The sequence below is a fragment of the Cyprinus carpio genome, chromosome A3 (assembly GCF_018340385.1).
Source record: "Cyprinus carpio isolate SPL01 chromosome A3, ASM1834038v1, whole genome shotgun sequence".
NCBI lineage: Eukaryota > Metazoa > Chordata > Actinopteri > Cypriniformes > Cyprinidae > Cyprinus > Cyprinus carpio.
In genome coordinates, this window is record NC_056574.1 from 28,744,527 (window position 1) to 28,759,305 (window position 14,779).

The 14,779-nt window shown below is 35.8% G+C and overlaps 1 protein-coding gene across 8 annotated transcripts in view; it reads left to right on the top strand.

Annotated features, from left to right (window-relative positions):
* The window catches only part of LOC109062571 (histone deacetylase 5), a 72,203-nt gene extending 57,867 nt beyond the window's left edge, over window positions 1–14,336 (top strand). For all 8 annotated transcript variants that reach the window (XM_042728086.1, XM_042728104.1, XM_042728096.1 and 5 more), the window contains 14 exons: window positions 2,868–3,033; window positions 3,208–3,341; window positions 4,696–4,816; window positions 5,353–5,402; window positions 6,082–6,189; window positions 6,323–6,378; window positions 6,582–6,669; window positions 6,886–7,005; window positions 7,144–7,241; window positions 8,615–8,733; window positions 9,035–9,168; window positions 9,529–9,613; window positions 10,177–10,333; window positions 10,418–14,336. In XM_042728086.1, coding sequence (XP_042584020.1) covers window positions 2,868–3,033; window positions 3,208–3,341; window positions 4,696–4,816; window positions 5,353–5,402; window positions 6,082–6,189; window positions 6,323–6,378; window positions 6,582–6,669; window positions 6,886–7,005; window positions 7,144–7,241; window positions 8,615–8,733; window positions 9,035–9,168; window positions 9,529–9,613; window positions 10,177–10,333; window positions 10,418–10,457 — 1,476 coding nt within the window. In that variant the 3' untranslated portion in view covers window positions 10,458–14,336. The remainder of the gene's footprint in view (window positions 1–2,867; window positions 3,034–3,207; window positions 3,342–4,695; window positions 4,817–5,352; window positions 5,403–6,081; window positions 6,190–6,322; window positions 6,379–6,581; window positions 6,670–6,885; window positions 7,006–7,143; window positions 7,242–8,614; window positions 8,734–9,034; window positions 9,169–9,528; window positions 9,614–10,176; window positions 10,334–10,417) is intronic.
* Window positions 14,337–14,779: the final 443 nt, after the last annotated feature.

Consider the following 14,779-nt stretch of genomic DNA (forward strand, 5'->3'; position numbering starts at 1 on the left):
TGCCAATAGTGGCAAGCACCACTCACATTTTGTTCAGGAAGTGTAAAATCAGTGTTTGTCAAAGAGCTGCACTTTTTAGATTTATTCTTTATTCAGATTTATTCAGATGTATTCTTAACTTAGAAAAAAGTAGCATGGCTTTACTGTCAGATACACTGTACTATAGCACTTTTTTAAGAAGTTGATCTTTTTAAAACTTACTGAGTAGGTTTCTTCTTATCCTGTTAAAACGTTCCATTGTATTACCATGGATTTTGGATTTGGCACAATGGTTATACTGTTTTTTTTTGTTGTTTTTTTTAAACATTACCCTCATAGTAATACCATGGTATTCTTCAAAGTAGTGTTTAAAAACTATAGTATCAGTGTAACTTGGTAATGTTATTTTGTTTATATATTAATATGATTTATATACTATTATGTGTCTCACAAGGTTGAGGGAAGAACACAAAGATGATGATAAAGTTTGAAAAGACTTTAATAATCCACTTTAAGGTAATCCAAGCATCCAAACAAAACACAACCTCTAACTTACACGAGACCGGACAAATGGCAGCAGAAAAGGCTACAAATTAAATACAAAGCAAATGAGGGTAATAATGATTTTTCAAAGTACTCATTTTGTCTATACTGCAAACACTCATTATACTGCATCATCATCATCATCATACAGGGCTTTTGTGCCTTATGTATGTGTAATGTTGTAATAAATATTAATCTATTGAGAAATTTTGATCTTGCAATACTTATGTAACGATAGCACCACTGCAGTGATTCATGCCGTTATATATATATATATATATATATATATATATATATATATATATATATATATATATATACATATGTAACGATAGCACCACTGCAGTGATTCATGCCGTTATGTATTCCAGCCCATTCATTTGCATGACTTCCAGGCAGATTTGATCCTCAAAAAGAGCTCATTGTGAACTTAACACAGACCCCACAAACACACACTGCTGTTGTGAGGGAGGGAGGAAGGAAAATCAAATGAATGAGCTGGAGAGAGAGTTATTGAAAAAAGAGCAACACCCTCCTCCTCGCGCTCGCTCTGCCTGCAATCATTGAGAAAAAATTTCAAAAGAGCACAGCATTAGAATTCAGACTGCATCCTCCTCGCGCAGCGGCAGACTCACACACACACACACACACACACACACACATCTACACATATACTCCCCCATGAATGGACCGTCTCTGACTCATCTCTCCTTGGTGATTCATCTCCTCCTCCAGACCCCACCCGCCTTCACTGCCCTGCACTTCACACCCAATCACAGCCCACTGGGGTGACGTGACATGCCACAGTGTGTGTTTGTGTGTGTCTGTTATGCTGTGACATGCAGTCACCATTGAAGCAGTGATATACGAAACACTTGTCACTTTGGTCAGTCACAGACCCTAGCTGGTCCTTCCTTCTCATTAAAACACGCCCACCTATGTCCTCGTGTGTGTGTGTGTGTGTGAGTGCCTCTGCTTGTCTGCCTGAGCATCTTGAATACAAATTGAGCCCCCGTCTCCTGCCATAGTGAGTGAGACAGATGCTGCATGGCTTTAGTGTCTTGAATAAAGAGGGAGTTGGCATGAAGAAGGGAATTGTGAATATTTGAGTGTTGGCATACCTTCAACCTCAAGGTCTCGTGCAAGAAAAAACACTAGTATGAATCCCATCATCTCGCATGTGCTTCCATCGCACGTTGTACTGCATCAGCGGCTGTTGTGCTGCTCACGCGTTCGTTCCACTCATCTGATATAGCACAGACTCTGGGGCTGTTTACTGCAGGAGGCTTTTGACTAGATTTTCGGTAAATGTTCGCTGAGTTTCTTTAGTGAGATGGTCCAGATGTGTGCTTGGACTGATGTTCAGTCTGTTATGATCTTAACTTGCTCTTTACACCCTCACTCCAGTGTTATTTTAGTATTATTTATATATGATTATAGTGTTTATTAATATTTTGAATTAGCTTTTTTTCTTGTTTAGATTTTCATTTTAATTTTAGCACTTTTGGCAATTTTATTAGTTTTGAGGGGAGGGGTTCTATTTAATATTAACTTTAGTTTATATATATATATATATATATATATATATATATATATATATATATATATATATATATATATATTTCAGTTAATTGCCAAGGCAACATTTTCATTTATTTTTTCGATTTTTTTAAGTTTACGTTTTTTAACTCATGAAAAATCTAATAATATGAAATTCTGTCATTTAATTATTATTTATTATTATTTCATTTTATTAAAATTTTTTAAAAATGAGCTGGAGGTCTTTGAATTGATTTAACTCCAAAACAAAGGTTTATTGAACTGAATTACATTAAATCGAGTTAATTGCGAAGTAAATGAAGCCTAATCTTTTAGCTGAACTGAATTGTATTAAAAATACTGTTGAAATACCGTAGTACCAAGGATAGTACCACCATTACATCTGATACCATCAGTTTAACATTTGTTTCTATTTTACTATTTATATTACTTTATAGTTTTTATAAATATTCAATTGAATTAAGAAGAACTGAAAAAAGCTCATTCTTTTAGCTAAACTAAAATATAATAGCCGTTTAAATTAATTGAGCTGAACAGAACAGAAAAATTGTACACTTCTGAACGAAACTGATCTGAATAGAACTTGAAACTTAAATGAAACTGCACTGAACTAAACTGAACTGAAATTAACTGATTTAAATTATACTTAATAAATCTGCTGAACGGAATAAAACTGTACTGAACAGAACCGGTTCAAAGTGTACTGAACTGATCTGAATTAAAGTAAAATTAACTGAACTGTTGAACGGCACTGAATTCATGATGTTTGTGTTCTCTTTTCCCAGTATTTGGACCAGCAGCATGTGCAGCAACTGAATGTGTTCCAGGCCTCCCTGTCCATCACGGGAATGCCCCACAGACCTCTGGGAAGGGCCCAATCGTCCCCCGTCACTTCTAGTCTTAAAGGAGCACCCCTGAATGAGGTGCCCATTAAGCATCTCTTCACAACAGGTACACTGCACCGCTGTCAATCGGTCGCACAGGACAGAGGAGAATTGATCTAAAAGGCAATTTGTGTATTAGATTAAAACTTAATTCATGTTTCATAGCATTTATACTCAGGATGGAACTGATGCTGAGATTGCTAGGCTTGTATTTTTAATCATCTCCTGGCTCTCTCTGCAGGGCTGGTGTACGACACCTTCATGCTAAAGCACCAGTGCATATGTGGGAACACAAACATCCATCCCGAACACGCCGGTCGCATTCAGAGTGTTTGGTCCAGGCTACAGGAAACAGGGCTGCTTGGTCGCTGTGAGGTGAGTGTGCCACCTACTGGAAGGGTCAGAAACAATAAACAGGAAGATTTATGTTAAAGGACTGGTTGATTGCAATTTCACTTTTTTAACGTTAGGTAGTGTGTAATGCTGCTTTTTGAGCATAAACAATATCTCCAGAGTTACAAAGCTGAAAGTTCAATGCAAACGGAGATATCATATTTTAAAATTCTGGCAGTTTAATGCCTACAAAAACGGCTGGTAGGGACTACAACAAGTTGCTTCCCGGGTTTTGTGATCTCACAAACCCAGATAAACCTTTCCCTCGGGAAAAGGCAGCAAAGGGGGCGAGACCGTGCTGCACTGCTTTAGAGAAGAACAATGTTATAAAGCAGCGGTTCTAAATACTTATGTGATAAATATGTGAAAAAAAATGTTTTTTTTTTTTTTGTTTTTTTTAAACAAAGCATTAACATTAGACTGCACCCCATAAACACAATCAAGCCTAGAAAAAAACCACTGAACCACCTTTAAAGCTCAGCTCTTTGCAAATACACACTAGCTTTGTTTTTTTTGTTGATAGAAATGAGTACTTTTATTCAGCAAGGATGCATTAAATTGATAAAAAGTGATAGTAAAGACATTTATAATATTAAGAAAGATTTCTGTTTTAAATAAATGCTGCCGTTTAAACTTTCTATACATCAACAAATCTTGAAAAAAGGTTTCCAAAAAAAAAAAAAGCAACAAAACTGTTTTCAACATTGATATTAATAAGAAATGTTTCCAGAGCACCATATAAGTATATCAGGATGATTTCTGAAGGATCATGTGATACTGAAGACTGGAGTAATGATGCTGAAAATTCAGCTTTGCATCACAGGAATAAACTACATTTAAAAATATATATATATTAAAATAGAAAACATTTATTTAAAATTCTAATAATATTACTGTTTATACTGTATTTTTGGTCAAATAAATGCAGCCTTGGTGAGCAGCATAAGAGACTTCTTTAAAAACCATGTAAATAAATCTTGCCAACCTCAAACGTTTGAATGTGAAATATTTTCTTGAGCAGCATGTTTTATAACATAATTTAACCAATCATTTAGCGAGGAAATTTCACAGCTTCACAATTTATGGCTCCATCAGTCAATAAAAACATTAACATTTCATTAGATTTTAAACAAAATGGTCTGAATAATTTTTAGTGACTCAATCTGAATCAAAATGCTATTTAAAATCTTTAATCACAAATGTTGGTAAAGGTCATAGAAAAGTCATGTAAATTCATTATTCATGATTCAATTTGTCAAAATAGCGGGAATCGTTGTAGTGTTCAGGTAAATCATAGACGTTACCTGAATGTGCTTCTGTGTTTGTTTGTGTGCAGAGGATCAGAGGAAGGAAGGCCACTCTAGATGAAATCCAAACTGTGCATTCAGAGTACCACACGCTGCTCTACGGCACCAGTCCACTGAACCGACAGAAGCTGGACAGCAAGAAACTTTTAGGTGTGTTTTAGAAACTCTCTGTTGTGATGTAAGTAGTTGCTGCTGTCTTGATTTTAGGATGCCAAAACAGGATTCTCCTTCTAGAGTACACCATCAACAAAAAGCTTCCCTTGCTTGCTTCCAATCTGATGGCTTGCTTAAGCAAACCTCCTTTGACAGACGCCTAGGCTTTTTTTAGACCCTAGACATTTGCCCACCCCCGCTTCTGAGTCACCAGTGAAGTGTGTGTGTGTGTGTGTGTGTGTGTGTGTGTGTGAGAAGGTTCAGTTGCGGACAGAGTTGCCATCACTCCACCACCTCCACTTTTATATGAGACACACTTTGAAGAAGTGCAGACAGTTTCGACCTTGAGTGCTCTTTGTAGAACAGCGAGACAGATGATGGTTGCGTCAGCGTCATCCAATGAGCATCCTCGAGACTGAATTAGCATAGCCAATTATGCCATTAACTGAATAGATAATGTGTGAACAACAGATGTGGGGCTAAACATAACACTGCTTAAGATCAGCTTCTGATTTGCTTTTTTTATTTTCTAGGTCCAATAAGTCAAAAAATGTACGCTGTCCTGCCATGTGGAGGCATTGGGGTACGTTTTCTCCATTCCTCTGTCCAGCCATCACACTTCTTTTATAAAGAATGAAATGGCATTCACAGTGTATGTAACTGTACAATATAGGAGGCATTTCTGAATACAAAACAGAATATTCTGGCTAATAATGTAGGCAGGAATTTGTCTGTTAGAATTCGTTTGGATTGTGAAAAGTAGGTGTTGGTATTATTGGTTATATTATTTTTTCCTTGATTGTGCGACCTTACTTAGAATTGGTACTTTGTTATTATTATTAGTAGTTGGTATTTAGATGTAATCTTATTTTAATAATTTAATTTATTATTATTAATGTTGTTGCATTAGATTATAATAAATATATAGATTATAATAAAATAAAACATCTAAATTATTATCATCATCAAAGTATAATATTAAAATAAATCAAAACATTTAATAAAAATTATAAAAAAAATATTATTAGTATTATTAATAAAAGTTTAATCTTATTTGAAATAAATTAGCATTATTGTTATTAGATAAGATTGGAATATATACATTATAGATATGATTAAATATAATAATTCAAATAAAACAAAACCTTTAAATAATATATACATATATAATAACACCATGGACATGTATTAAGGAAGTAAATAGGATCAGTATTGAGTTCACTCATTTGTGGCAGTTTTTACCTTGATTGTATGCCCTTTAGGTGGACAGTGACACAGTGTGGAACGAGATGCACTCGTCCGGAGCCGTCCGGATGGCGGTGGGCTGCGTCATTGAGCTGGCATTCAAAGTTGCTGCCGGAGAGCTGAAGGTTCATTTTTATTTCTCTTACCACAGCTTCATGTTTATTTGATGTTCTGGCATAAATATTCAGTGCTTATATTATATCACATCTCTTATGTTGTCCTCATCTCCCTTCTCTTCTGTTTTTGTTTGATGGATAGAACGGGTTTGCGGTGGTCCGTCCTCCTGGTCATCATGCTGAGGAATCAACAGCTATGTAAGTAGTCTGTGTAAAATATCTTATTTGAATACATCATTTAAAATTATTTACTTCATCTTCTACATAAAGCAACAAAATGCATTGAAATGATTCATATGTAGACTTTTATGTCTTGGCGTGAGTTTTGTGTGTACAGAGGCTTGTTATCTTGATGGATAAATCATTTATGTGTGTTCACTGCTCTGTGTGTATCTCGGCAGGGGTTTCTGTTTCTTCAACTCAGTGGCCATCACTGCCAAACTGCTGCAGCAGAAACTCGGGGTGGGCAAGATCCTAATTATAGACTGGGTGAGTTTTTAGGATCTCCATGTGATACACAGCAGATTTTTGTTGTTACAGTCCACACGTAACAAGCAATATTGTCGTACCGATTCACTTTAGCTGATTTTAGTGGTGAAAATCTTCTCTAAAATGAATTTTATTTCATTGACGTGTTAACAGAACCACAAAGAACAAAACCAGACTCGACTCTGTCACAAAACCGTCTTCCAATCCTTTTCATAGGATATTCACCATGGAAACGGGACCCAGCAGGCTTTCTATAATGACCCCAATGTGCTGTACATTTCCCTGCACCGTTATGACGATGGCAACTTTTTCCCAGGCAGCGGAGCTCCTGAGGAGGTAACAACATTTCAGTCACTGTGAGAAAAGTGTAGACACATGGCCAAAATTGTCTTGGTTTTTTTCTTGGTTTTGTTTTTTTAGTGGAAACATTCCAGTGTCTTGTTTTTACTGACTGTCTCATGGGCTCCTCTCTAGGTGGGTGTAGGTCCAGGAGAGGGCTTTAATGTCAACATTGCCTGGACAGGTGGAGTGGAGCCACCTATGGGTGATGTGGAGTATCTAACTGCCTTCAGGTGAGATCTGCACTTGCTGTCTGTCAGAGAGAAATAGAGAAAATGTAGGAAACCTTATACAAAATACAATATATAGCCCTATTTTCAGCATTAAATTTTTTTTTTTTCAGACCCCATGAAATAGTTTGAAGATTTTTTAAAATTATTATTTATAATTGATTTTATTATGGTATAAAAAAAAAAACATTCATTTATATATACAATAAAAATATATTATATAATATATGTGTGTATACTGTGTATATTTATTATGTATATATAAATACACACACATGCATGTATATATTTAAGAAGAATATGTTATGTTTATATATTAAATATATTTATATATAATATAAAATATAAGAATATAAATATATAAATGTATATACATGTAAATATTTTCTAAATATATAATTTATGTGTGTATTTATATATACATAATAAATATACCCTGTACACATACATATATTATGTAAACAAAACTTTTATTTTGGATGTGATTAATCATGATTAATCATTTGACAGCCCTAAAATATATATATTATTATTATTACATAAATATTGTTTTTTTATAATAATTGTTTTTATATACCCACAAACACACACTTATAAATGTGTATGTATTTATATACAGTACTGTGCAAAAGTCTTAGGCCATTAGTATTTTTACCAACAAAAATTGGTTTTAAGCCAGTTATTTCTATCTTTTGCTGTAGTGTGTCAGTATGAATTACCAGTTTACATTTCCAAACATTCCTAATGTAATAATGTCATAAATAGATTTTATTAGTCAATTAACTTCTATTAACTAAATCAAATCAACATTTGGTGTGACCATTTTTGTTGTTGTTGTTGTTGTTGTTGTTGTTTAAAACAGCTATAGTCCTCTGTAAACTTGCACATAGTTTTTCAGTAGCTTTGCAGGAAGGTTTCTTCAAGTGTCTTGGAGAAGTTGCCACAGTTCTTCTGGATTGAGTCTGTCTCAGTTTGTTCTGTTTCTTCATGTAATCTCAGAAGGACTGATGATGCTGAGATCAGATCTCTGTGTGCAGCACAGTCATCAGAATCCTTGTGCAAACAAAAGTCTCACTGGATTATTACGATTAATGGCAAAAGGAAAATTTGGAAATGTAAACTGATATTTTCTACTGACACTACAGCCAAAGACAGAAATAACTAGCTTTTTTTTTTGGTGAACATACAAATGGCCTAAGACTTTTGCACAGCTCTGTATATATATATTATTATCAATTTTATTTTTTATTTTTTTCATATCAAAGCGATTGCTCTTTAGAAATGTATTAAGTATTTGGAGTACACTTGTATAAAGATGATGTCTTATAGGAGTCTGTGCAGATCATTTGTAAATCAAAGTCTGTGTGTGCTTGCAGAACGGTGGTGATGCCCATAGCCAACGAGTTCTCCCCGGATGTAGTGCTTGTGTCAGCTGGTTTTGATGCTGTGGAGGGCCATCAGTCCCCCCTGGGTGGATATAATGTCACCGCCAAATGTGAGTTTGCTGTTGTTCTGTTTCCAGTACCAGAGGTCAGATGGCGCAAATGCTGTTTGTACCCACTGATTGCATAGATGGGTTGTATTATACACAAAAATCCATTTATTTATTAGAACTTGGACTACCTCATTTCTTCTGGGTCTTTGCTTTGGGGGAGCAGTAAATACTGGCATCATACTGGTAGTACACTAGACCGTATGAACTCAATAGAATGATAACTGGGGGAAGTTTTGCTGAAGGCTTTGGAGTTTGTTTATAGATCATGAATTACCCAGCATGCTCCTGGATCTGTGCGTAGGTTTCGGCCATCTCACTAAACAGTTGATGAAGCTGGCTGGTGGCCGTGTGGTTTTGGCACTGGAAGGAGGTCACGACCTCACCGCCATCTGTGACGCATCCGAGTCCTGCGTGGCTGCATTGCTTGGAGACGAGGTGCCCATCATTCATTCACACACATCTAAACAGTACATGATATGGTTATATTTGAGCTGCATAACTCGCTGCTTCTGCTTTAAACCTTCTGTTCTGGAGACTCGTTGATGAAACAAAAGGTTAAAGCTTAAATAATATTTGCCTGATTGGTTTTAATTAGATCAGAGGAACATATTTGAACAATTTGAAGGGGAAATAAGAAGTTCATTTCAAAATTGGTATTATTATATTTACACATACATTATTAGGGTCTCTGGGACCCTCAACATAAAAACAGCAAGGTCAATATTAGCAGAACATGAGTTTTTAATAGTGTTCCTATTTATAAAATAAACAAGTTATTTTTTGTGTGTGCTGCAGTTGGATCCTGTACCACTGACGGTGCTTCAACAGAAACCGTGTCCAAAAGCCACAGCCTCTCTAGAGAGGGTCATTGAGATTCAGAGTAAGTAAAACTTGCTGAAGATTGTATTGTATTAATTTCTACATACATTCATTCATTCATTCATTCATTATGTTACTTCGTATGAAAGTAAATGGATTTATTCAGAAATGTCTTTAATTTTTTTAAGATTTTCCCAGGAAAAACTGTAGAATTTGTTCTAATTTTATATAATTTAATCTTATATAATTATTTGTAGTTTTCTGTAAAGCTTATTTGTTTATTGTGCTGGCATGGCATAAAAAATAATTTTTTTAACAGTATTGAACTGTTATAATCTTCATTAATATTTGAATTATTTTTATATTTTCCATTTTTATTTTAAATAGTCATTTTTAGAATTTTATATTTTTAGAATTTTTAAACTAAATTAAAAGAAATGTTGCCTTGGCAACTAGCTGAAATAAAAATAGTTTCATATTTTATTTTATTTCAATTAGCGGTTATTTTAAAAATGTTTGAAAATGTTTTTTAATGGTTTCAGTTTTGGTGTTCATTTTAGTTAACTGTAGTACCCCTGGGATTGAGGTCTTGATGACGTAAAGATCTCTTCTCATGATCTGTAGGTAAACACTGGACATCAGTGCAGAGGTTGGCTCCTACAGTGGGCCAGTCTCTACTGGACACTCAGAGACGGGAGAAGGACGAGGCAGACACTTTGACCGCCATGGCCTCTCTCACTGTGGACAACGATCAGCAAAAGACCTCCACAGAAACCAGCAGGTACTGCCACTCGAGTCGAGTAGAACCTGTTGTCATATACACCTCCGCTGTTATGCATCCATTAACCAATCCTTCCTTCCTCAGATCAGCAGAGGAGCCCATGGAGGAGGAGCCCGTGTTGTAGAAGAGCGAGTACAGTGCATCACTGCTCCATCCTTCTTGTCCACGCGTGCTTGGCATTGGTCACGCCTCATGTTCCTCCTCCCAGCTCTTTGATTGCTTCCCTCGGTCCTTCACTCATTTCCAGGTGCTTGACTGACACGTTCACAGCCCACCCACTTTCGCTTTTCTGAGGTTAAAGCATAGCAAACTGTTGCCGAAAGGGGACGACAAGGCATGATGGGTAATTACAGGACCACTCCAGTGAGGGTTGCGCAGCTGGACCGGCCGAACAATGGAGTGCTCTTCAGAGAGAGGCCTTTGATTTCATTTTCTCATTGTATTGAACTGAGGACGTAAAGAAGAAAATGCAAAAAAAAAAAAAGAAGAGGAGGAAGGCAAAAACATCACGACAGCACAGGGATGTTGTCGCTCGGGGGTCCGCGAAAAGCTTTGTTTTCTGTACAAAGTATAATGTACAAAGTTCCAAAAAAAAAGCCAACAAGCAGCAAAAATACTTCAGCACAAAACACACATATACACTCATTCACAAGCAACACGGTTCCCACAAGCGGGGCCTGATGTGTCGAAACACCTTTTGCAGACAAGTATACTCGTTTACACTGTACCGTGTCGATTACTTGGTATACTTGTTCATCTGTATAATAGCCTGTTATGAAAAGCACACAAACATATGAGAAATAGAAGTATAAAATATATATATAAATAAACATACAAACATATATATAAGCATATATATATGTAGTTTTGTGTGTACCGTATACACATTTGAACATACAAAAATATATAAATACTTTATATCCCCTATGGAACATTTTCTTATCAGCTGTGGTTGTACATACAGTAAAAGAGCCTGCAGACTTTTATCCAGAAGTGGAAGAATGATGGATAGCCTTTCTTTTCTCTTAGAGAAAACAGTACTTTTTTGGAATATATGGCTTTGCTATAACATACTCGCACATAAACGTGGATAACGGCAACCCATCCGTTTTAAGACAAAGGTGTCAAATACGAGGAGAAGATTTTCAAAGCGTCCATCTCAGCTTTCGGTGGAGGACGAGGATAGACGCATTGTGGTAATGTCTCAAGAAAGACTTTTTTTCCAAGAACTTGGTGCCTTTTATACTAAGGAAAACATTTAACAACACCAATACTTAACGAATCGTGAATCCTCAGACTTAACTTTCATTGATTTGTTTGTTTTTCAAATTGCCTTAATTTTTTCAAAGAAAACTAATTTTAGCCATGAACGACGGAGAGCACAAAATGATTACTGCCCCAGTTTCTTTCCATCTCTCTCTTTAGTTTTCTTACTTTTTGTTTTATTTTACTGTTAACAAAAGAACAAACGAAAGAAATTCAGCGATTGTTTTATTTATCAGTCCTGTGCCGGAGACTAGCACACGACGTGATTGTTTGGAAACGCTGATGATGTTGTGACCAACTTTCTTTATTTTACCGTCACTTTCCTTTGTCCATTTATTTGTTTGGCTCCCTTACACTCTTTCATCTGAAACTTGTTTTATTTGACTTTATTTCCATTGGCGAGAGAGCGTTAGCGGTGACTTTTTTTTTTATTATTATTATAACATTTCCTTTTTTTGTACAAAAATGTAAAAGAAAACAAAAAAGTCTGTATCAGTGTTAATTTCGTCATTTGATTTGAAGTATTCTCTGATAAGGAATGTACAGCGTGCTACAGATATTATCAATGATGTTGATTTATGTCACTGTGCAGTGCATTTGGCATTGTCCTTTTTTCAGGATTTGAGGATATTTTTTTCCGGCAATAAGAGTGACTACCAATTTTTTTGTTTAACACTAAAATACTCTGCAAACTTTTGGTTAAATTTCGACATCTTTTGATATAGCTTTTATCCTCTGGATACGGTTCGTTTTCATCAGACTGATTAGTATTGTTCATAACTGTTGACAGTTAATCGTCTAACAGCTGAATGCTGGTTAATCACCTGTGCACTTGTGGATGAAATGCAATGGCTTGTTTATGACCCTGAAATAACAATCCTTCATTACATTTTCACTGTGTGACAAAAGCGTTTCGGGGGCCAAATTCGATGTAATCCGCTGCGTCTTTATTTAAAGTCACCCTCTTCCTTTAGCAATGTAACAGAAGTCAGAAAGGTGACGACGTGTCTAATGGCAAATACTTTTTTAATGAGACTAAATTGGGCCTCGGGCATCTTGCACTAATAACTACACTGTAGGTCCGCACCTAATCGCGTTTCTTTTTTTATTTTTTACCATCGATTCTCAGACGCAAATTACGAGGCATTAAAAGCAGAGTGAATTATCTCAGCAAATGACGTGTGAACTCTCGCCAGCGTTTTTCTTTGTGTACATTCACTGATTCGCCGATGAACTGTTGATGTTGAAACGACAGAAACGTGGCTGCGCATTTCTCGACTCTGCTCTCTTTTGATTTATTTATTTGGAGTCAGAAATGACTAGTTGCGTTGCTAACGGATCGATGTTTGTCTCATTGTAAAATCGATGAAAAATTGCATAATGTCTCTTCGACAGCCTCATAGCCTCTGGGCAATAACTTTAACTTTTTTAAAAGATATATTACAATAGCTAAAAAGTGAACGGCCAGTTTTTTTTCAAGACAACAACAGGCCTCTGTTTGTTACGTCACCATCTGATAAAGTATTTCTACATGCTCTTGAAACACTAACATCACCTTCACCTGTTCATTCTGTCTCTAACCGTTGACTAGCTTTCGCGCCAACTGCGGTCGGTTGAAGAGAAACAGGAAACACTTTGTGAAAAATCAGGCTGACACTAGCCTCTGTACTTAGATACTGTAATATACACTAAGAGAATTTCCCTCTTCTATGTGGCTATGGGATGTGCTGTCTGAATCAGGAACTGCTGTGATCAGGTTTCGTAACGTTTGGATGTAGATCACCAACCATTTGTGCAGAGTTTTGTATTTTCACCCTATTTGGTGTCAACAGTTTATTGACCGTGCAGTTGGTGGTGAACGCTTTTTCTCCTTATCCTTTCCGTTCCTTTTATACCTTTCTGGATGATGGAATCGGCTGACCCTGAGAAGTCCCTTTTTGAGACCTAAACCTTCTCTTTGGGTGCGTGGGGTTGAGCAATACATAGAGAGGGGAAATAATCGCTCAGATGTAAGTTAATACAGTACGACGCTTGGCTTTCTTAAACGAGGCGCTGAGGGAGACTGTTTGTTATCGATGGACGTTTTCCAACATGGTCTCTTTCGCATTGTTCTTTACACAAAAAAAAAAATCAACGTTAACAGCGTGAACAGGGCCTTACGATGGACACCGGGAATCCTCTGTATGTGTAAAAGACATGGACATTCGCCGTGGAAGATAGCATTACTGTCTCTGCCACATATTTTGCTATTGGGTAAATATGTATATTTATTGATCATTCATATGTTGTGTATATGTAGTGACCTATGATCATCGAGGTTCAAAGAGTGCTTGTATATTTTTGGACTTTTTTGAAAGAGAGGTTGTCTCCTCCACCGTCTCTTGATTTCTTTGCTGTTCTGCATCACTTGCTGTGATTGGGTGTTTCAGTTGGTGAGATCTTTCGACCTTGGATTTTTAAGATCTTTTTCCTCTCTCTCGCTCTCGACTCTCTCCTCTCTTTCTTGTCTGTCTTCTGGTCATATTGATATGCAGAAGTTTTCTGAAATTATCAAAGCACATTCCCTGATTTATTGTGTTCTTTCGATGCTTTCATGTTGCGACAATACAAAGGTGTGTATACTAACTGCTACACACGTGTATATAGGGTGCTTATATGTGTACACATGTGCAATACACGCTATTTGAGCAATCTATTACTGTGACTATTAATCATTAAAAATTGCTGTCCCTTTGAATTCTGCTGTTTCTTTGTTTGTTTTTTCTTCCAACTTCTTTAAATAACTGCTCGACATACATGTATGCAGGGAGACATTTTTCTTACCATTTTATCTTCCTGAAGTGTTGCCTAGCTGTGCATATCATCTTAAATGGGTTCGAAAATCAATGCACGGATGTTTGTTTGTTTGTTTTTTAACAAAGCAAAAATCCTGATGTAGTTAGGCAAATTTTTTAATTCAGCATAATTTATGTATTTAATTTTTTTTAGTGATTCTTTAAAATAATTAAATCACTGATCATTTGTAATAATATATTACTACTATTATTTTGCATTTTGATTATATTTATAATTTATATAAAATATATAATTACCTTAATAATAATTACAAATATAATCTTTGTTAATATTCTTATTTGTATTTGAAAAATGTTTGTAATGTATATGGAAATCTTTACTGTT